At 40.7% G+C, this 21,224-nt stretch overlaps 2 protein-coding genes across 6 annotated transcripts; one reads left to right on the plus strand and one right to left on the minus strand.

The window, feature by feature from the left end:
• Positions 1–5,351: 5,351 nt before the first annotated feature.
• Positions 5,352–9,743, plus strand: LOC307040475 (zinc finger MYM-type protein 1-like). Of its 5 annotated transcripts, none has more exons than XM_079683338.1 (5): positions 5,352–5,664; positions 6,202–6,285; positions 6,384–6,485; positions 6,611–6,697; positions 6,962–9,743. In XM_079683338.1, the coding sequence occupies exon 5, from the start codon at positions 7,611–7,613 to the stop codon at positions 9,213–9,215; it is 1,605 nt and encodes a 534-aa protein (XP_079539464.1). In that variant the 5' UTR covers positions 5,352–5,664; positions 6,202–6,285; positions 6,384–6,485; positions 6,611–6,697; positions 6,962–7,610; the 3' UTR covers positions 9,216–9,743. The 5 variants fall into 5 exon arrangements, with proteins under 5 accessions (XP_079539464.1, XP_079539465.1, XP_079539462.1 ...); XM_079683339.1 differs by having other exon boundaries at positions 7,008–9,743; XM_079683336.1 differs by having other exon boundaries at positions 5,352–6,285.
• Positions 9,744–10,881: 1,138 nt separating this feature from the next.
• On the minus strand, positions 10,882–15,950 carry LOC307040474 (zinc finger MYM-type protein 1-like). The gene is made up of 4 exons (XM_079683335.1): positions 15,926–15,950; positions 15,729–15,836; positions 15,406–15,453; positions 10,882–15,165 (listed from the first exon to the last, which is right to left on the minus strand). The coding sequence occupies exon 4, from the start codon at positions 15,071–15,073 to the stop codon at positions 12,890–12,892; it is 2,184 nt and encodes a 727-aa protein (XP_079539461.1). The 5' UTR covers positions 15,074–15,165; positions 15,406–15,453; positions 15,729–15,836; positions 15,926–15,950; the 3' UTR covers positions 10,882–12,889.
• Between the last annotated feature and the right edge of the window lie 5,274 nt (positions 15,951–21,224).

Here is a 21,224-nt window from a genome sequence, read left to right on the forward strand (position 1 = left end):
TTTACTCAAGTACAAGATCTGAGTACTTCTACTTTTACTCAAGTACAAGACCTGAGTACTTCTACTTTTACTCAAGTACAAGATCTGAGTACTTCTACTTTTACTCAAGTACAATATTTATATACCACCTCTGTTTATAGCCTATGAAAAAAACTATTAGAAATAGAAGGCAAAAGCTAACGTTAGCAGATAGTGACAATGTATTGCTAGCTAGCTAGCTCAACGATTCCTTAAATAATATTGCCACAGAAAAACGTTTCAGTTCATATCACGCTCTGCCGCTCCGACAGGGAGCTCTGCTCTGAACACCTGAACGGCCCGTTCTAACAGCTGTTCACCAGCGGTCCAGTCTGTGCCACAGTGACACCGGACGCACAGTTAATATTAAAGAACGCACCCGTAGGTAATGTAGCTGAATACAGCTTCACCTCACTGCAAGAAAGAAGGAGAAATTAAGAAATTGTGAATCGTTTTGAATTTACATTTACTCGCCTTTGCAATGTTGTGGTTGTTAGAGTGTTAGGTTTCCTGTCAGCTCGTCTGTTGGGAAGATATAAAATATTAGTTTCATGGAAGTCACACCGTCACATATAAGAGCATTAAGACATACAGTACATAGGCTAAAACAAAACATCTAAAGATATAACCTTGCACTTTGATAAGTTTCAACATTGTCACTATTTTGCCATTTATAGATCACAATTGAACTAAAGAAATAAATGGTAGATTAATCCATATTGAAAATAGGTGTCAGCTGCGACACTAATTATAATAGTTATATTTCTTAATTAATTAAGATAAGATATTACTGTATTGATCCCAATGTGGGAAATGTTTGTGTTGCAGCAGCATAACAAGAAAAACAAAATATAAGTAAGTAGCCGAATAATATCCACATATCTACCCTACTTTTATAATTTTCTAATCATAAATCTAATCGATAGATTTATGATTAGCATAAGTCCGTTCATGATGGCTCATGTCAGTGATAGTGATGATGACATAGTTGCGAAATTATTAACCGAGTCATTTTCAAGATTGGAGTGGCAAAGGATCAGCTGCATGACCCGCCATCAAGTACTTAAACCAAAAGGACAGGAGGATGGAATTTGTGTTTAAGTGATTTGATCATCAAAGGTAGGCCAAGGTAGGCCTAAGTAATTTTCAATGTGGGCGGGCCACCATGCCAACTTAATTCCTTTGTAATTGTTACTTGGCTGTGGGTGCCCTGTCATGATAGGTGTTTATATAAATGGTGTTGTTTTGTGTGGTAGAGCAGTGGTTCTCAAACTTTTTTCAATAAAGTACCCCCTTTGAAAAAAAAATTCAGCCAAGTACCCCCTGGTCAGCGCTGAAAAAATGCCTATATAAATAGGATCAGTATCTGATTTATTAAAACAACAACATTTTAACTGAGAAACACTTAAATGCTGCATTTCAAATGTTTAAAATCCATCACTAAATTCATGGCAAACCAATTTTAACATCATGCAATAACACTAAGACGACATTAGTTGCATTGAACTGATCTTTTTAATAAGTTGTACTTACAATTTAGTGAAGACATGTGCTTGTGCTTCACTGAGGACCTTTGTCATTCTGACAGGTAGACAAACTGCAGTTATTACACTTAGCGTTTTGAAATATGCGTAACTCTGTTAATAATATAAAACCCACACTGCTCAAACTTCGTTACTTTTCCTAAAATGTGTATATTTATTTTGGGGCGTGGGGAATGAAGAGAAAAAAATATATGAGCATTTTATGACCATGGGATTTTGACACCTCATATAACATTTGCATAATGCTGCGCTATACTTTGCGGCCACACGCCGTTGCCAAGCAACGTTTATTGTTTAGGTCCTTTTGATAAGCAGGCAGTCATATCATTGACTAGAGCTAGATCTGATAGATTTGGACATAAACGCGAGTGAAGTATAACCGGACGCGAGAGAGAGACAGATCAGAGATCAGATCAGCTGTTGCTGACGGACCGTTGAGCGGAGCAAAAATAGTTAGACCTAACACACTTAGCTATTTCATCTACTCTGGCTAAACTAGTTATAAATATATTTATTCTTTACTGTCGGGTCATTTATTACAGGTTCAGCGAGCTGCACGAGCCTAACGGGCTGTCAGGAGAGGGAGAGGAAAAGAGAGCACCCCGTTTATTGTTCCCATTTTATTATCCAGAATTACTGTAAACTTTTGAAGAAAGTAGATAATCTACTATTAGTAGTTTGTTTAAATGCATTAATTACGTTTTTGTTTTCATTAACATAAAATAAATCTCACGTACCCCCATTTGAGAACCACTGTGGTAGAGGGTCGCTGTCATTGATGTGTTTTTCATCCCGGGCCGTTGTTTTGATATTCCACTGAGACGTACTGTAATAACAATTTTTTCAAGGGAAGGGGGGGGGGGGTCAGAGGGCCCAGGTATAAAAGTCACGGTTCGCCACTGGATTTGAAAGGGCACTGACCTTTTCATTCAACTCCTTCATTTGGCTAAGCACGGTGTCGATTTCCTCCTCTGGATCTCCTATCTCAAATGTATCTTCCATGGGACAGGCATTCAACACCTCAGGTAAGCGTGGATGCCGGTTGAACATCACATAAAAAGGACTGCTTTGTGGAAGCCTGGATACAAATAAGATGAGCATTTACCATCAGGTAAAGGTACAAAAAAAACATTTAATGAACAACCAGGAGGAAAAAACCATGAAAAACTTACTTGCAAAGCTGTGTTTATGCCAAATACAACTGCAGGCAGGTGGATGTCCCAGTCATCGGGATTATCGTTGACATATTTTCTAAGAGCCCGTTTTATATTTTGAGTTGATCTTTCATCCTAAACGTTGAAAAATAGTTCAGAACAATGTTTAATTATATTTGTCTTACAAAAGTCTGAAGACATGTATGAATTACATTAAAAAAAAGAATGAATTCATTACCTGGCCGTTTGTCTGAGGGTGATACGCACACACAGGCAGGGCCGGCCCAACCCATTAAGCGACATAAGCGGCCGCTTAGGGCCCCGCAGCCACTGAGGGGCCCCCTAGCAAAAAAATTTTTACAAAAATTTAAAAAAATTTTTTTTTAATCTCAGTACACCGTTGCTCTACTCTAAAGTCGCATCTAAAACGCGATCTGATCTAGCTGTGTATATTTTGTTATTTTTGATTGTTATATTCAATCCAGTGTTCGAAATGGGGGGGAGCCAAGGGGGAGCTTGGCTCCCCCGAAGAGGGAGGGAGCTCCCCTGAAGGCCGACTTTGAGATAAATAGGGGGAGCTGCATATTTGTGTCACACAGATTAGAAATGTTGAGTTTCTGTAAATAAAAGTTCTTGAAATAAATAATAGTCATTGTTCATTACAGTTTCTGAATATTTGTTTTATATTTGTGAATATTTCTGGGTGTTGCCATCTGTACGTGGCGGCGCTGCATTCTTTACGCTACTTACGTTGCTATGGTTACGGCGGCGATGCCGGCGGCGTATTTGAAATGTTCATAAAAAATATGGCGAAACGAAATCAGCCAAGCCTCGCAGCTTTTGGATTCACAAGCAAAGAAGCGAAGGATTCTAAAAATGACAACGTGAACGGAACAACTTTTAGCTAGCCGGCTGTAAGCGGCGTTAGGGTCGCGTTTGACAGCTCCACACCGAGGGAGAGGCTTGCCGATGCGGAGCCTGAAGAGGCTTCAACAACGGCCACAGCCGCCGGCGCCACCTGCACTAGCAAACCTGACGATGCCCATGACCTGCCTTTTAACTGGACACAGAAAAGATGGAGTGAGTGGAATGAAAGCTATCCATGGCTTTTCATTCCACTCACTCCATCTTTTCTGATGAATGTGGATATGAGATTTGCAAAGAGGCAAAAAGTATATTGATCTCTCTGCCGCTCGCAGAAAAATCCACCGGAGTGCACCTTTCACAAGAAAGGATTCAGGGAAAAGTCAGCAGTGATTAAAAGAATAACCTGCGGAAAAAGATTTATAATCACCATAAGGGCCAGGCAAACGAAAAAGCGATCGAGATTTCGGAGAGGAGAAAAAAAGATGTCCTACCAAACAAGCTATTGGCGATCAATGTTGACCTAATGCAGGAAACATATAGATCTTTCAGGTCTGCCTATATGATTAGCAATAAAATAAATAAATAGGGCTCCCCCGAAAGCAAATGGGTAATTCGAACACTGATTCAATCTCATTAGCTACAGGCATTTGAAGCTTGTAAAGGGAGGATGACAGCTCTCACTCGCCACTCTGCTGTTCCGCAGCGCCGCTTCCCCTCCCTCCGCTGAAATGATGAATGTAAGGTGTATAGTAATCATAGATAACACAGCAGGGTCCGTTACAGTTTGTTTTCATCTGATTTCAAATAAACAAAGTATTGGCTTTCAGAATATTAAACTTGTTTCGGCAAATTCAGATGATAAATACAACTTTGAAGCTTGTAACGGCATAATTAAAAGCGGAGAACGGAGTAACTTGACGTCACAGCAGGCATAACAACAGCCGGTGTTTCTCAAGTGTTTTCCCACAATACACACAAATGCAAAAATACACAAACACACACACACACACACACACACACACACACACACACACACACACACACACACACACACACACACACACACACACACACACACACTCGCGGGCTTCCCCCAGAACAGTAATCCAAACGAAAATATCTTCCCTCCGTACTATTTTGATAATTTGCTCCGCTAATAATCAATCAGATCGATCCAGAGAAGAGGAAACTTTGAAGGCCTTTTTCTCAAAATGATGACTCTGTAACAGTCATTATATAATGTGACATATTTTGCTTAATATTTGGAGTACAAAAACAATCGTCGTGGCGTAGGTGTTACTCTCATCTATCTCAGATAGAAGATATGATTGGAGACGACCAGCCAATCAGAATTGACCTTCTCGAGTTCTCCGATTGGTTGGTTTTGTGGCACATTTGTAACGCTGTGACAACTTGAGCGAGCAGGCAGGCAAAGCTGAGCGCTCAATTGTGGTGCCTTCAGTTTGCATGATGTCTGGCAAAAAAAGGACATACGCCTCTGGTGATCAAAAACGAAAAAATAGAAAACTTAATGAAGAAAAAAGGCAAGACAATAAAGGTATGTAACTTCATATTATGGCTCTGTCTCCTGTCCTGTGTCCCACTAACAATAGTTGGATAACTTGGATTTGGGAGTATTCTAACGTACTTACTACTACTCAGGGGCGGAGCTTTCTACAGGCAATATAGGCGGTTGCCTAGAGCGCCACCCAGAGGGGGGCGCCAAAAATTGCAACAAAAAAAAAAAAATTCTTTTTTTTTTTTTTTTTTTTGCTTGGCGCAGTTTTGGCGCCCCCCCTCTATATCTGCAACCATTATTCTTACATAAAAAAAAAATTCTAACATAAGGGAAAATGAGCCAAAAATCTAAAACGGTCGGTCGGAGAGCCTCGGCTTTAGGTGTTCACAGTCAGAACATGCTAGAGCGCTGTGCATTGATGGGTATCGGTCAAGTGTTTATCAAATTGAGCGTTGAGGAAAGAAAGACTAACGTTAGAGAACTATGAAGAGGCAAAAGCCATCTGGGGCGCAGTATAAAAACAGAAGAAAAGAAGAAGAAGAGAAACGTGCCAAGGTGAAAGGTATGCAATTTTGATTGTATTGTCAACATTAGCGAATGGATCATGTAATCTTGCTAGTTAGCCAACGTTAGCTAGCCAGCGTTTGTTATTGCCATTCAGTCGAAACTGTCATAAGGCTATTTTCTTTGTGTCATGAAATAGAAATATTAGTAATAAAAACAATGTTAGTTTTGGTGTAGCGAGCTAGCCAGTGTGGTGGAATGTTAGTTAGTTGGTAACGTTAGCTAACGTTAAGTTTACCTCAGAAAGCACATTGACTATCCGAGTCAAACATTTGCCAAATTCAACCCTGTCATAATGTGCGCTAACGTTAGCTAACTAGCTCAGTGGTTCTCAACTCCAGTCCTGTTGAATGTTTTCGTTCCAACCCAGAACTAACACACCTGATTCAACTGTTCTAATAAGATAGGCATAGCTCTTGATTAGTTGAATCAGACCTGTCAGGCTGTCCTAATGCTTACTAACTAAATAATAGCTACATTTAACAAATGGAAATGATTCAATGTTGATAATACACATTTTGTTATATCATTTTAGATTCACTTTTAAAATATCTGGGACCATCTGCTGCATCAGTTGACAAGGAACCGCCATGCACCTCAGCTGTGCCGGCTTCCTCAGGTGAGTGCAATGTGTCAATAGATGTTCCTGATGATAAATAATTGAATGTGAAATCCAGTCAATATATTTGCTCTTGTGTGTTCTTTCTATATTTATAGACCTAGAACCACATGAAGGAACGTCAGAACAGCAAGCTGCTCATCCTGATGAGATGACCACTGATTCCACCCTGCCACTGACCACTGTGTCTGTTTGTTCTGGTGAGTACAATATGTCAATAGATGTTCCTGATGTGATGATAAATAATTGAATGTAAAAATGACTGTCGTGCCATTTCTAATCCAGCCAATATATTTGCTCTTGTGTGTTCTCTATATATGTATAGGCCCAGAACCACTGCAAGGAACGTCAGAACAGCCTGCTGCATCTCATCCTGATTGCACCACAGATTCCACCCATACACTCTTCTCAGGTGTGTGCCTTATGAATGTAAAGATGTTTAGCTATAAACCTAATTGTCCTCATGCTTTCAAATAATTGCTTTCTGTTTTTATTTACATTTTACACACTGTCCCAACCTTTTTGGAATTGGGGTTGTGTGTGTGTGTGTGTGTGTGTGTGTGTGTGTGTGTGTGTGTGTGTGTGTGTGTGTGTGTGTGTGTGTGTGTGTGTGTGTGTGTGTGTGTGTGTGTGTGTGTGTGTGTGTGTGTGTGTGTGTGTGTGTGTGTGTGTGAAGATATTGTGAATATGAGGTGAGAAAATGTGCTTCACATGCCCTCCAGATGCAGCAAAGACAGACGATCCACTACCAACCGATCCTGCTGACTGCCCTTCACATCTCACAGACACAATGAGGACAGAGTTTGTTCGGAGAGGACCATATCAGATAACACCTGATTTCATTTTCCCAAGGAGAGATGATGGGAGAAGTTGCCACCACCAGTACTTCAGCAGGACCTTAGTAAATGGAGAAAGGATCAAAAGAAGTTGGGTGACATATTCAAAAAAGAAGAACAGTCTTTTTTGTTTTTGTTGTCAACTTTTATCTCCAAAACAAATTAATTTAACAAATGCAGGACTGTCGGATTGGAAAAATGCAAGTGCTGCTTTGACCAGCCATGAAAATAGTCCGGAACACCTGAACAATTTGGCGTCATGGAAAGAATTGGCAGTTCGATTAAAACAAGGTACAACAATAGACAAACAAGAGCAGGCCCTCCTTGAGGCAGAGAAGAGTCGGTGGAGAGCAGTGCTGACACGACTGGTTGCTATTGTACAGTCTCTGGCAGGGCGAAATATGGCATTGAGAGGAAAGACAGAAATACTCTCCTTCAAATGGAAACTTTTTGAAAGAGGTTGAGCTTTTGGCGCAGTTTGACCCAGTGATGAAAGACCACATCCACAAGATTAAAAGTCAAACATCCCACCACAGCTACTTGGGCAAAACCATTCAGAATGAGTTGATTGAATGCATCAGTGGAAAGATTCTATCAACAATAGTGCAAGAAATAAAGAAATGCAAGTACTTTTCCCTCATTTTAGATTGCACCCCGGATGTTAGCCACACTGAACAGCTGTCAGTAGTCATCAGAATTGTGACACTGGAAGAAGACCCCCAGATTAAAGAGCACTTCATGGGATTCCTAGTAGCAGAGGAGTCCACTGGTGAAAGTTTGTCCGCCCTGATTTTGAAGAGGCTGGAGGAGTTGCAGATTGCCTTTGATGACTGCAGAGGACAGTCATATGACAACGGCGCAAATATGAGAGGGAAGAACAAGGGAGTACAGGCCAGGCTACTGCAGTTGAACCCAAGAGCTTTGTTTGTGCCTTGTGGGGCACATACACTCAATTTGGTCATTGCTGATGCTGCCAAAAGCTCCAAAGATGCCATATCATTTTTTGGCATTGTGCAGAAGCTATACTGCCTGTTTTCTGCCTCTACACAGAGATGGGCCATCCTCAAGAAACACGTCAACCTTTCACTCAAAATGTGGTCAGAAACCAGATGGGAGAGCAGAGTGAAAGCTGTGGAGCCTCTGCGATATGAAGCCGCAGCTGTGAGAGAGGCACTGCTTGAGGTGAGAAACCAGGCCAAAGACCCAATCATCAGGATTGAAGCCCAGTCTCTGGCAGAAGAAGTGGGGTCATTCCGCTTTTCACTGTGCACAGTGGTCTGGTATGACATGTTAAGTCAAATTCAGCAGGTGAGCAAAGTCCTGCAGTCCCAAACAATGCAAGTGGATGTAGCAGTAAGTCTACTGAAAAAGACTGAAAAAGCTCTCAAATCCTACAGAGCCACAGGCTTTGTGGCTTCACAAACATCAGCCAAGGACATGTGTGAAGACATGAATGTGGATGCAGTCCTTGTGCAAAAGCGGCTGAAGTCAACAAAGAGGCACTTCTCATATGAGTCTCCTGATGAGCCATTGAGGAATGCCTTGCAAAATCTGGAGGTAACGTTCTTTAACGTGGTGGTAGATGCTGCAGTGTCAGCACAAAAGGAGAGGTTTACCACTCTTGAACATGTGCAAGACAAGTTTGGCATTCTGTACAACTTCCCAGACCTGCCACACCAAGAGCTGATGAAGCAAGCAGAGGCACTTGCACACACCTTAAGCCATGGAGGGCAATCTGATTTGGATGGGAAGGAACTGGCTCAGGAGTTGGAAAATGTACCTGACTTGCCATCAAAGAGCATGACAACTCTTGAGTTGTTGAAATTCATACATACAAAGCAGCTCACCGAAATATATCCCAACTTGTGTATTGCTCTGCGGATCAGTGCAACGCTACCAGTAACAGTAGCTTCAGCCGAGAGGAGTTTTTCCAAATTAAAACTCTTGAAAACATACCTGAGGTCCACCATGGCTCAAGAACGCCTCAGTGGTCTGGCTGTAATCAGTATTAACCATGAGGTTGGTGGTCAGATTTCATATGATGATGTGATTGATGACTTTGCAGCGAGGAAGGCCAGAAGGATTGCACTGTAAATGGAAACCAGTAGGAGCTAATATGTAGGCCAACCTTGTGTGATGATAGGGAGTGGAATGTAAATAGTTCTTGAGACAAAGTGAATTTGTAATTTTTATGTATTTGTTTGTTTATTTAGCATATTATATTTTGATTATTTGACATGTGTAACATATTTTACAATACATAATTTTCTTTTAAAGCAAATGTGCACGTTATTTTATTGTTTGTTATTGTTATTATTATTATTGTTTGTTAGCTAAGTTGTTTGTTTTAATTCTTTAGTGTGCACTTTACATTTCTTCTTAATTTTCTTTGAAAGCAAATTTGCACATTCTTTTATTGTTTGTTATTGATATTATTATTGTTTGTTAGCTAAGTTGTTTATTTGTTTTAATTCTTTAGTGTGCACTTTACATTTATTCTTAGCTCTTGTTCTTGCTTGTAATAAATAAAGCTGCAGTACTTTACTGTATAACTGTTAAGATGTTTTGATATTTTTTTTGGGGGGGGCGCAGTGGTGAAGCTCGCCTAGGGCACCAAATGTGCTAGGTCCGGCCCTGCTACTACTACTTACTTTCTAGCTAACGTTACAGCTAGCTAACTAGCCAAGTTATCATTATTATCTCAGCCTTTCTGTAGAATAATGCGATGCTATTAACGTTACTGATTAATTTACTTTAGAAAAGTTTAGCTCAGGCAGCAAGTCACACTCGTAGCTAATGTTAGCTAGGTATATGTGCTTGTTTCATATTTTGACCAAGTAAACCAATTTCCCCTGGGATTAATAAAGTACTATCTATCTATCTATCTATCAATCTATCTATCTATCTATCTATCTATCTATCTATCTATCTATCTATCTATCTATCTATCTATCTATCTATCTATCTATCTATCTATCGAACTATCCAAACATCATTGTGTGGGTTCTAAGTTCATGTAAATGCAAGTATTCATTGGCTGAATATTGAATTAGCTATATAAAGCTAGTATGTTCCATTTGATGTTCCATTTCAAGTCTGTTTCCATAAAGCTTAACTCTGTAACATACTCTCCTCAGGAGCACTTCTGAAGTACTTTGGAAGCCCACAGCAGGTGCCAGCACACACCACAACGTCCACTGAGGACACTGTTGGTGAGTTCAAATGGGCCCAAAGTGAGAGCTTTCTGAATTTGGAATATTAAGTCATTACATTACGAATCATATATTTCTTTATTCCATAGCAGGTCAATCAACCTCCACCGCTGCTGTTGGTGAATGTGAAACCACAAGGTCAGCTGTTGGCACCAGTGACTCCGATGTCATCCAAGAAACCGCCTCAGACAATGCTGGTAAATGATGTGTTAAGTGTATAGATTAAGCCCATAGAGCTAGCTACAATTGCCATTTGTCGAAGTTCTATTGAGCAAGCTCGCTGTTCATTGCTTATAATAAATATCTGTCATGCATGGGGCAGGAATTTGATGATACCTGTTTTTAAGGACTGATTCTGGATCAGCACTTTGGAGCTATCTCAAAAGCAGCGCCATAGTGGTGAAAAGACAGCTGATCTAGAGACAGTCCTATAGTCATATATTAAACAATGATATACTTCTTTATTCCATAGCAGTTCCATCAACTTCCATCACGGAAGAAACCACCTCTGACAATGCTGGTAAGTTTAGGCCTACATCAAAGAGACCTTAACTTTGTTTGTCAAGAAAAGCAAAGCACTATATGTCCAATCAATCATGGTATTATTATTATTATTATTATTATTATTATTATTATGAATATTATTATTACTATTGTGTTCAATCATTCAACTGTGTTGTTCATTGCCAGGAACATCAACTTGTAAACATGTCAAGTAACAAAAACTTATTTTTTAAAATTAATTTCCCTATAGGTATTTCTGTACCCATTGAAGTTGAGAGCAGTACCATTACGCCTACTACACCTACCTCTGTAACTTCTACTCCTTTTCTCTCTGGTTCACCAATGGATCCAACTGGGTGGCCATCAGTACTTAACGATCACGTACGTACAGATCTGGTGATTAGGGGGCCAGTACAGGTGGACAGAGATTTTGTATTCCCGAAAACACCAAACAACAGAAGCTTTCATTATCATTACATGTTTAGAACACTTGTAAATGGTGAGAAAGTTAAGCGAAGCTGGTTAATATACTCCAAGAACAATGATTCAGTCTACTGCTTTTGCTGCAAGTTGTTTTCCAAGAAATCATTAAAGCTCATAACAGAGGGACAACAGGACTGGGTGAATATTGGCGCATTACTGAAGCTACACGACAACAGCCCAGATCATGTGAAAAGTGTGTTGACTTGGAAGGAACTAGAGCTCCGTCTTAGAAAAGGGAAGACAATAGACAAAACAGAGTTGTACCTCCTGGAGGCAGAGAAGAAGAGGTGAAGAGAGGTGCTCATTCGGTTGGTTTCCATCATCCAATCTCTAGCAGAGAGGAACCTGGGACTTAGAGGGACTGTTGACACCCTGCATAACCACAACAACGGGAATTTCCTCAAAGAAGTTGAGCTAATTGCCAAGTTTGACCCTGTTCTGAAAGAACACATCAGACGCATTGACAGTGGAAGAAATTACACTACATACTTGGGTAAAACAATCCAAAATGAACTCATGTCCTGTATCAGTGACACAATACTTGCAGCAATGGTGGCTGAAATCAAAGAGCCCAAGTATTTTGCCATCATTTTGGATTGCACCCCAGACGTCAGCCACCAGGAGCAGATGACTGTTGTGATTCGAACAGTGAGTGTGAAGAAAAGGACTGAGATCAGGGAGCACTTTCTGGGGTTCATCATAGCCCCTGCATCCACAGGGCTTGGTTTGTCTACACTCATTTTGAACAGGCTGGAGGAGCTGAAGATCCCCTTTGAGGACTGCAGAGGACAATCCTATGACAATGGTGCAAACATGAAGGGCAGAAATAAAGGGGTGCAGGCAGGGCCGGCCCTAGACTTTTGGGGGCCCTAAGCAAGATTTTGTTTGGGGGCCCCCCTCACTCTAGCGCGTTCTCACTACACACAACACGGAACCAACTTTTGTCTTATGATGTTAGTATGAGCACACATATTGTACAAATAAGCATGTAAACACTAAAGTGGGACCTGAGAAGAGCAGCACAGTCTTTAAATTGACTACAAATAACTACCTAGGCTATAACTAATGACTATATAAACTCAGTGAACAGAAATATAGAAACTCCTCAGTCCTCAGTGACATATGTTTTGTTGTTGTGGCTCTGAGTCTGTACTCCAGCACATTAGATTTGAAATGAAACAAGGACTATGAGGTTAAAGTGCATACTGTGACCAAGTATTAAATATGACTACTTTGTTGAAGTGTATGTTAATTTGTCCAATATTACATTTGATCCCCCATTTTAGGGGATCAAAAGTACTCTGACAAATGAACATAAACTTGAATAAAGTAGTCATATCAGATAGCACTGATGAACTGACAGTACAGAATAAAAAGACTGACAAAGTGACCATCACTGTTCAAAGATAGATATTTTGAATAAAAAACACTCAACACTAAATAGAATATATAAATAGATCCAAAAATACCTTTAAAGGATTAAATAATATGTGCAAAACAAACTGCTTAACAATGAAATGAAATGTAAAAAAACAAATGCAAATACAAATGTTCCTCTCGTACGTACAGTCAGAATTGTTCTCTTCTTGCTTTCCTGGAGGCAAAGTCATTGATGACCTGATCATAGGAGATCTGGCTGCCAATCTGGTGGTTTATGCTGATTATTGCCATTCCACTCAGGCGATCCTGGGCCATGGAGGACCTCAAGTATGTTTTTATCAGTTTGAGCTTCGAGAAGCATCTCTCTGCGGACGCCACTGTCACTGGAAGGGTACAGGCTATTCTCAGCGCTATCCAAAGATTTGGATAGATCTCACACAGCTCGTTTTCATTTAAGAAGGTGAGCATCTCCAATGTGGTCATATCTTCTTTGGGAAGCTCTGGAAGGCTTTGCATCTCCATGGCTAGCTCTCTCCAGTCAACGTCTGCCTCTTCGCCACAGGTCAATGTTTTTCCCAGCAGGGCACATTGGTCTGTAAGTGACTCATCATCCAGATTATGGAAGTTGTGAAGCACTCCAAACTTGTCTCTTACTTCCCCCAGGGACTTGAATCTGTCCTCCAAAGACTGGATGCCACAGTCCACCACAACATTAAAGAATCCTGTTTCCAGTCTCGTCATGGCATCAGCCACTGCCTCGTCAGCTGCCTCGTAGGCAAAATGCCTCTTTTTGCTCCGCAGCCTCTTTTCTTTCAGCACTGCCTCAACATTCATATTTCCACAGAGCTCTTTTGCTGTGGCCTGAGCATCTGTGAACCCAGTGGCCCTGTAGGTTACCAGCGATGCTTTGGTTTTGTCTAAGAGACTGACCGCAACATCCAGCTGCATGTTGACAGACTGAAGGAGCTTGCTAACTGTATTGATCTTTGACAGAATATCATACCAGACAACAGTGCAGATTTGGAATCTAAATGATCCAATTTCTTCTGCCAGGGATTGGGCCTCAATTCTGACCATGAGATCATTTGCGTTTTCCCTCACCTCTAGCAAAGCCTCCCTGACCTTATCCGTTTGGTAGCGCAACGGCTCGATGCTATTCACTCTGCTCTCCCACCGCGTCTCACTCCAGGACTTGAGAGTGATGTCCACATGTTTTTTCAGGATGGTCCACCTCTGGGGAGAACCTGAAAACAAGGTGTACAGCTTCTGAACATTACCAAAGAAGCAAGTAGCATCTATTGATCCTTTGGCTGAATCCGCCACCATCAAATTCAGTGTGTGGGCTGCACAAGGAACATACAGAGCTCGAGGATTCTTCTCCAACAGCCTGGCCTGCACCCCTTTATTTCTGCCCTTCATGTTTGCACCATTGTCATAGGATTGTCCTCTGCAGTCCTCAAAGGGGATCTTCAGCTCCTCCAGCCTGTTCAAAATGAGTGTAGACAAACCAAGCCCTGTGGATGCAGGGGCTATGATGAACCCCAGAAAGTGCTCCCTGATCTCAGTCCTTTTCTTCACACTCACTGTTCGAATCACAACAGTCATCTGCTCCTGGTGGCTGACGTCTGGGGTGCAATCCAAAATGATGGCAAAATACTTGGGCTCTTTGATTTCAGCCACCATTGCTGCAAGTATTGTGTCACTGATACAGGACATGAGTTCATTTTGGATTGTTTTACCCAAGTATGTAGTGTAATTTCTTCCACTGTCAATGCGTCTGATGTGTTCTTTCAGAACAGGGTCAAACTTGGCAATTAGCTCAACTTCTTTGAGGAAATTCCCGTTGTTGTGGTTATGCAGGGTGTCAACAGTCCCTCTAAGTCCCAGGTTCCTCTCTGCTAGAGATTGGATGATGGAAACCAACCGAATGAGCACCTCTCTCCACCTCTTCTTCTCTGCCTCCAGGAGGTACAACTCTGTTTTGTCTATTGTCTTCCCTTTTCTAAGACGGAGCTCTAGTTCCTTCCAAGTCAACACACTTTTCACATGATCTGGGCTGTTGTCGTGTAGCTTCAGTAATGCGCCAATATTCACCCAGTCCTGTTGTCCCTCTGTTATGAGCTTTAATGATTTCTTGGAAAACAACTTGCAGCAAAAGCAGTAGACTGAATCATTGTTCTTGGAGTATATTAACCAGCTTCGCTTAACTTTCTCACCATTTACAAGTGTTCTAAACATGTAATGATAATGAAAGCTTCTGTTGTTTGGTGTTTTCGGGAATACAAAATCTCTGTCCACCTGTACTGGCCCCCTAATCACCAGATCTGTACGTACGTGATCGTTAAGTACTGATGGCCACCCAGTTGGATCCATTGGTGAACCAGAGAGAAAAGGAGTAGAAGTTACAGAGGTAGGTGTAGTAGGCGTAATGGTACTGCTCTCAACTTCAATGGGTACAGAAATACCTATAGGGAAATTAATTTTAAAAAATAAGTTTTTGTTACTTGACATGTTTACAAGTTGATGTTCCTGGCAATGAACAACACAGTTGAATGATTGAACACAATAGTAATAATAATATTCATAATAATAATAATAATAATAATAATAATAATAATAATAATACCATGATTGATTGGACATATAGTGCTTTGCTTTTCTTGACAAACAAAGTTAAGGTCTCTTTGATGTAGGCCTAAACTTACCAGCATTGTCAGAGGTGGTTTCTTCAGTGATGGAAGTTGATGGAACTGCTATGGAATAAAGAAGTATATCATTGTTTAATATATGACTATAGGACTGTCTCTAGATCAGCTGTCTTTTCACCACTATGGCGCTGCTTTTGAGATAGCTCCAAAGTGCTGATCCAGAATCAGTCCTTAAAAACAGGTATCATCAAACTCCTGCCCCATGCATGACAGATATTTATTATAAGCAATGAACAGCGAGCTTGCTCAATAGAACTTCGACAAATGGCAATTGTAGCTAGCTCTATGGGCTTAATCTATACACTTAACACATCATTTACCAGCATTGTCTGAGGCGGTTTCTTGGATGACATCGGAGTCACTGGTGCCAACAGCTGACCTTGTGGTTTCACATTCACCAACAGCAGCGGTGGAGGTTGATTGACCTGCTATGGAATAAAGAAATATATGATTCGTAATGTAATGACTTAATATTCCAAATTCAGAAAGCTCTCACTTTGGGCCCATTTGAACTCACCAACAGTGTCCTCAGTGGACGTTGTGGTGTGTGCTGGCACCTGCTGTGGGCTTCCAAAGTACTTCAGAAGTGCTCCTGAGGAGAGTATGTTACAGAGTTAAGCTTTATGGAAACAGACTTGAAATGGAACATCAAATGGAACATACTAGCTTTATATAGCTAATTCAATATTCAGCCAATGAATACTTGCATTTACATGAACTTAGAACCCACACAATGATGTTTGGATAGTTCGATAGATAGATAGATAGATAGATAGATAGATAGATAGATAGATAGATAGATAGATAGATAGATAGATAGATAGATAGATAGATAGATAGATAGATTGATAGATAGATAGATAGATAGTACTTTATTAATCCCAGGGGAAATTGGTTTACTTGGTCAAAATATGAAACAAGCACATATACCTAGCTAACATTAGCTACGAGTGTGACTTGCTGCCTGAGCTAAACTTTTCTAAAGTAAATTAATCAGTAACGTTAATAGCATCGCATTATTCTACAGAAAGGCTGAGATAATAATGATAACTTGGCTAGTTAGCTAGCTGTAACGTTAGCTAGAAAGTAAGTAGTAGTAGTAAGTACGTTAGAATACTCCCAAATCCAAGTTATCCAACTATTGTTAGTGGGACACAGGACAGGAGACAGAGCCATAATATGAAGTTACATACCTTTATTGTCTTGCCTTTTTTCTTCATTAAGTTTTCTATTTTTTCGTTTTTGATCACCAGAGGCGTATGTCCTTTTTTTGCCAGACATCATGCAAACTGAAGGCACCACAATTGAGCGCTCAGCTTTGCCTGCCTGCTCGCTCAAGTTGTCACAGCGTTACAAATGTGCCACAAAACCAACCAATCGGAGAACTCGAGAAGGTCAATTCTGATTGGCTGGTCGTCTCCAATCATATCTTCTATCTGAGATAGATGAGAGTAACACCTACGCCACGACGATTGTTTTTGTACTCCAAATATTAAGCAAAATATATCACATTATATAATGACTGTTATAGAGTCATCATTTTGAGAAAAAGGCCTTCAAAGTTTCCTCTTCTCTGGATCGATCTGATTGATTATTAGCGGAGCAAATTATCAAAATAGTACGGAGGGAAGATATTTTCGTTTGGATTACTGGTCTGGGGGAAGCCCGCGAGTGTGTGTGTGTGTGTGTGTGTGTGTGTGTGTGTGTGTGTGTGTGTGTGTGTGTGTGTGTGTGTGTGTGTGTGTGTGTGTGTGTGTTTGTGTATTTTTGCATTTGTGTGTATTGTGGGAAAACACTTGAGAAACACCGGCTGTTGTTATGCCTGCTGTGACGTCAAGTTACTCCGTTCTCCGCTTTTAATTATGCCGTTACAAGCTTCAAAGTTGTATTTATCATCTGAATTTGCCGAAACAAGTTTAATATTCTGAAAGCCAATACTTTGTTTATTTGAAATCAGATGAAAACAAACTGTAACGGACCCTGCCGTGTTATCTATGATTACTATACACCTTACATTCATCATTTCAGCGGAGGGAGGGGAAGCGGCGCTGCGGAACAGCAGAGTGGCGAGTGAGAGCTGTCATCCTCCCTTTATAAGCTTCAAATGCCTGTAGCTAATGAGATTGAATCAGTGTTCGAATTACCCATTTGCTTTCGGGGGAGCCCTATTTATTTATTTTATTGCTAATCATATAGGCAGACCTGAAAGATCTATATGTTTCCTGCATTAGGTCAACATTGATCGCCAATAGCTTGTTTGGTAGGACATCTTTTTTTCTCCTCTCCGAAATCTCGATCGCTTTTTCGTTTGCCTGGCCCTTATGGTGATTATAAATCTTTTTCCGCAGGTTATTCTTTTAATCACTGCTGACTTTTCCCTGAATCCTTTCTTGTGAAAGGTGCACTCCGGTGGATTTTTCTGCGAGCGGCAGAGAGATCAATATACTTTTTGCCTCTTTGCAAATCTCATATCCACATTCATCAGAAAAGATGGAGTGAGTGGAATGAAAAGCCATGGATAGCTTTCATTCCACTCACTCCATCTTTTCTGTGTCCAGTTAAAAGACAGGTCATGGGCATCGTCAGGTTTGCTAGTGCAGGTGGCGCCGGCGGCTGTGGCCGTTGTTGAAGCCTCTTCAGGCTCCGCATCGGCAAGCCTCTCCCTCGGTGTGGAGCTGTCAAACGCGACCCTAACGCCGCTTACAGCCGGCTAGCTAAAAGTTGTTCCGTTCACGTTGTCATTTTTAGAATCCTTCGCTTCTTTGCTTGTGAATCCAAAAGCTGCGAGGCTTGGCTGATTTCGTTTCGCCATATTTTTTATGAACATTTCAAATACGCCGCCGGCATCGCCGCCGTAACCATAGCAACGTAAGTAGCGTAAAGAATGCAGCGCCGCCACGTACAGATGGCAACACCCAGAAATATTCACAAATATAAAACAAATATTCAGAAACTGTAATGAACAATGACTATTATTTATTTCAAGAACTTTTATTTACAGAAACTCAACATTTCTAATCTGTGTGACACAAATATGCAGCTCCCCCTATTTATCTCAAAGTCGGCCTTCAGGGGAGCTCCCTCCCTCTTCGGGGGAGCCAAGCTCCCCCTTGGCTCCCCCCCATTTCGAACACTGGATTGAATATAACAATCAAAAATAACAAAATATACACAGCTAGATCAGATCGCGTTTTAGATGCGACTTTAGAGTAGAGCAACGGTGTACTGAGATAAAAAAAAAAAATTTGAAATTTTTGTAATTTTTTTTTTGCTAGGGGGCCCCTCAGTGGCTGCGGGGCCCTAAGCGGCCGCTTATGTCGCTTAATGGGTTGGGCCGGCCCTGAAGTCATGGATGTTTAAAGTTTAACGTCTTCATATTTGTCTAACATTATAGTTGACTTTTCATTCAGGAAGTATGACGCGCTGCGCTGTCCGTACGCTTCTCCTTGTTTGTGATTGGTCGAATGCTCCAAATACCACCCTTTCATGTGAACGCGCACCTAACTAGATAGGGCACGGCTGGCTTGAGCGATCCACTTGATAACCCGTGTCGTAGGACCGTTTAGTGAGAGCGCGTATGTTTTGGATTAGGCCAACCGGCTAACTCAAACATATCCAGGTTAGGTTGAACCAGCTTCGTAGTACAGGCCCCTGACAATACACAGGGAGGAAAACACGACAAGGAGAACAGCAAAACACCCACTACCAGACACACAAAACTAAAAACGTGACACAACACAAGAATCGTGACATTTATATGTTATGCTTATGTCTGTTTATTTAGTACTCGTTTTCATCTTCACATTGTATGCAATGCTACATGCTGCTTAAATAAAAACATACCCCAAATTGGGATCAATAAAATATATCTTATCTTTTTTATCTTTATCTTAGGGGAGTGAAAGTACCTGATATGAAGTGTAGTGGAGTAGAAGACATTTAAACACTCAAGTAAAGTACAAGTATCTCAGAATTGTACTGGAGTAAATGTACTTAGTTAATCCCACCTCGGTAAATTACTGATTGACATGTTTTTATACAAATGTAAAAGAGAGATGAAGTGACTTTCGGATGACAGGCAGCTCACTCCTGCAGTTAGTGTGAACGGTCAATAGGTGGCAGTGCTGGCTAAATCATTCTCTTCCACAGGAAGTAGGTGAGGATGCTGAAGGCCAGCAGAGTCCAGCAGCTCTTCACCTGGCCCTCCAAGCCCTGATTCTCTCCAAACTGTGATACAAAACCACTCTGTCAGAAGCAAAAGAGTAGATGAAAGTTTCAAGTGAGAGTTCATATTTCACTACAATATTTACAGTGATATTAGGTTTTTCCTGTTCAAAGGATACACCATTAGGATCCCATTAAAAACAGTGTTTAGGGAGGATCTGCTTCATGGATAAGAGAGCATTCACATAGCGTGCAGCGTTGGGCATGAACTTATTTGGATCAGTGGTTCTGTGAACATGCAAATAGTGGCGCATTACAAACCTCACAGCCGCCCTCATCCTCCGTGGAACACTATGGAAGTGTGTCTTCTTTCACATAAGGGTGCACTTGTAGAAATGAGGATGTTTGGGTGTGCTAAATATGTTGCACCTTTATCATACAGTTACTGTAAAGACACCCTTTACATGAAAACATCTCGGTTTGACGGCCCATCAGAATTTCCATTTTCTTCTGAAGCCTTCAACAAACCCAGGAAGCCATTTTATTTATATAAGTGAAGACTACCGTAGGGCCCAGACTCACTTCAGAAAACCCAAAAAGCACCCCAAAGGGGCCCTGCACTTCTAGGCCCATTGAAAAAAAAATCATTAAAGCACAATTTAAAGTGAGATTACAGGAGCCTCATGATTTGCATTTTCTATATCTCGAAGGGAACCTAAATCTCTAAGACTATCGAGATTTGTCATCTGGAAAAATTACCAAAGTTACTTTATTTGTAGATTGTAAATTACAAGACTCTGATTTAAAAATAGAACTATATATCTATATATAATAGAGATGTATGCTTTTACCAGGTCCTGAAGAAATATTCCCAGTTCCGTTGCATAGGAAGATTCAATGTTTTGGAGCTTGGTCACCAAATACACTAAAAGGATATTGATTCAAACCATTAAAATATGTCTCTCAAATGTTCCTGATATTAATAGAGGTGCATTGTTTAAAGTGGGGTGGTATGGGGTACTTATAGTCAGAGTATCACCCACAGTATCCCTGTCAAGCCACCACTGCATGAAGCTAAGTGCTGGGAACAGGTGCAGCAGGGAAATGTAGTTCAGCCACCAAAAGGAGCTGGTAGGGATCAAGGAAGTGGTAGCCATGCAATATAGAAAAGTACCAGAAATGTAGTGTACACTGAAATTGCAGTATAGGCTACATTACATAGCCTCTTTGCTATTATGGATAAGTACCTCACCCAACTCTATATGAAGTTAAAATAATCCGCTTGTTTTGTATTCAAATGAATGCTCCTATTTATTTATTGATAACAATTCAAATTTGGAGTCAAAGTCCAACTAGTTTGCAATAACATTTCTGTCAATGAACTGATTGAAAACAAAGATGATTTGGAAATGTTCAGAGGATGCAATTAGGTCATTTTATATGAAGGAAATGATAGGCCCCTATATCTGAACATAGCACATTTTCTCATAGTTCATATATTTATGAATTCTCATATTTGAATTTAATATTTTACAAATGAAAATTACTAGGTTTCATGTACAAGTATAGAAACAACATGTAGACTCAACTAACCAAAAATGTTCAGGGTTAAAGGACAAAGAAATGGCACAAATCACAATTTCTCCCAACTT

This window comes from Notothenia rossii (genome assembly GCF_949606895.1).
Source record: "Notothenia rossii genome assembly, chromosome: 5".
In the NCBI taxonomy this organism is placed as follows: Eukaryota; Metazoa; Chordata; class Actinopteri; order Perciformes; family Nototheniidae; genus Notothenia; species Notothenia rossii.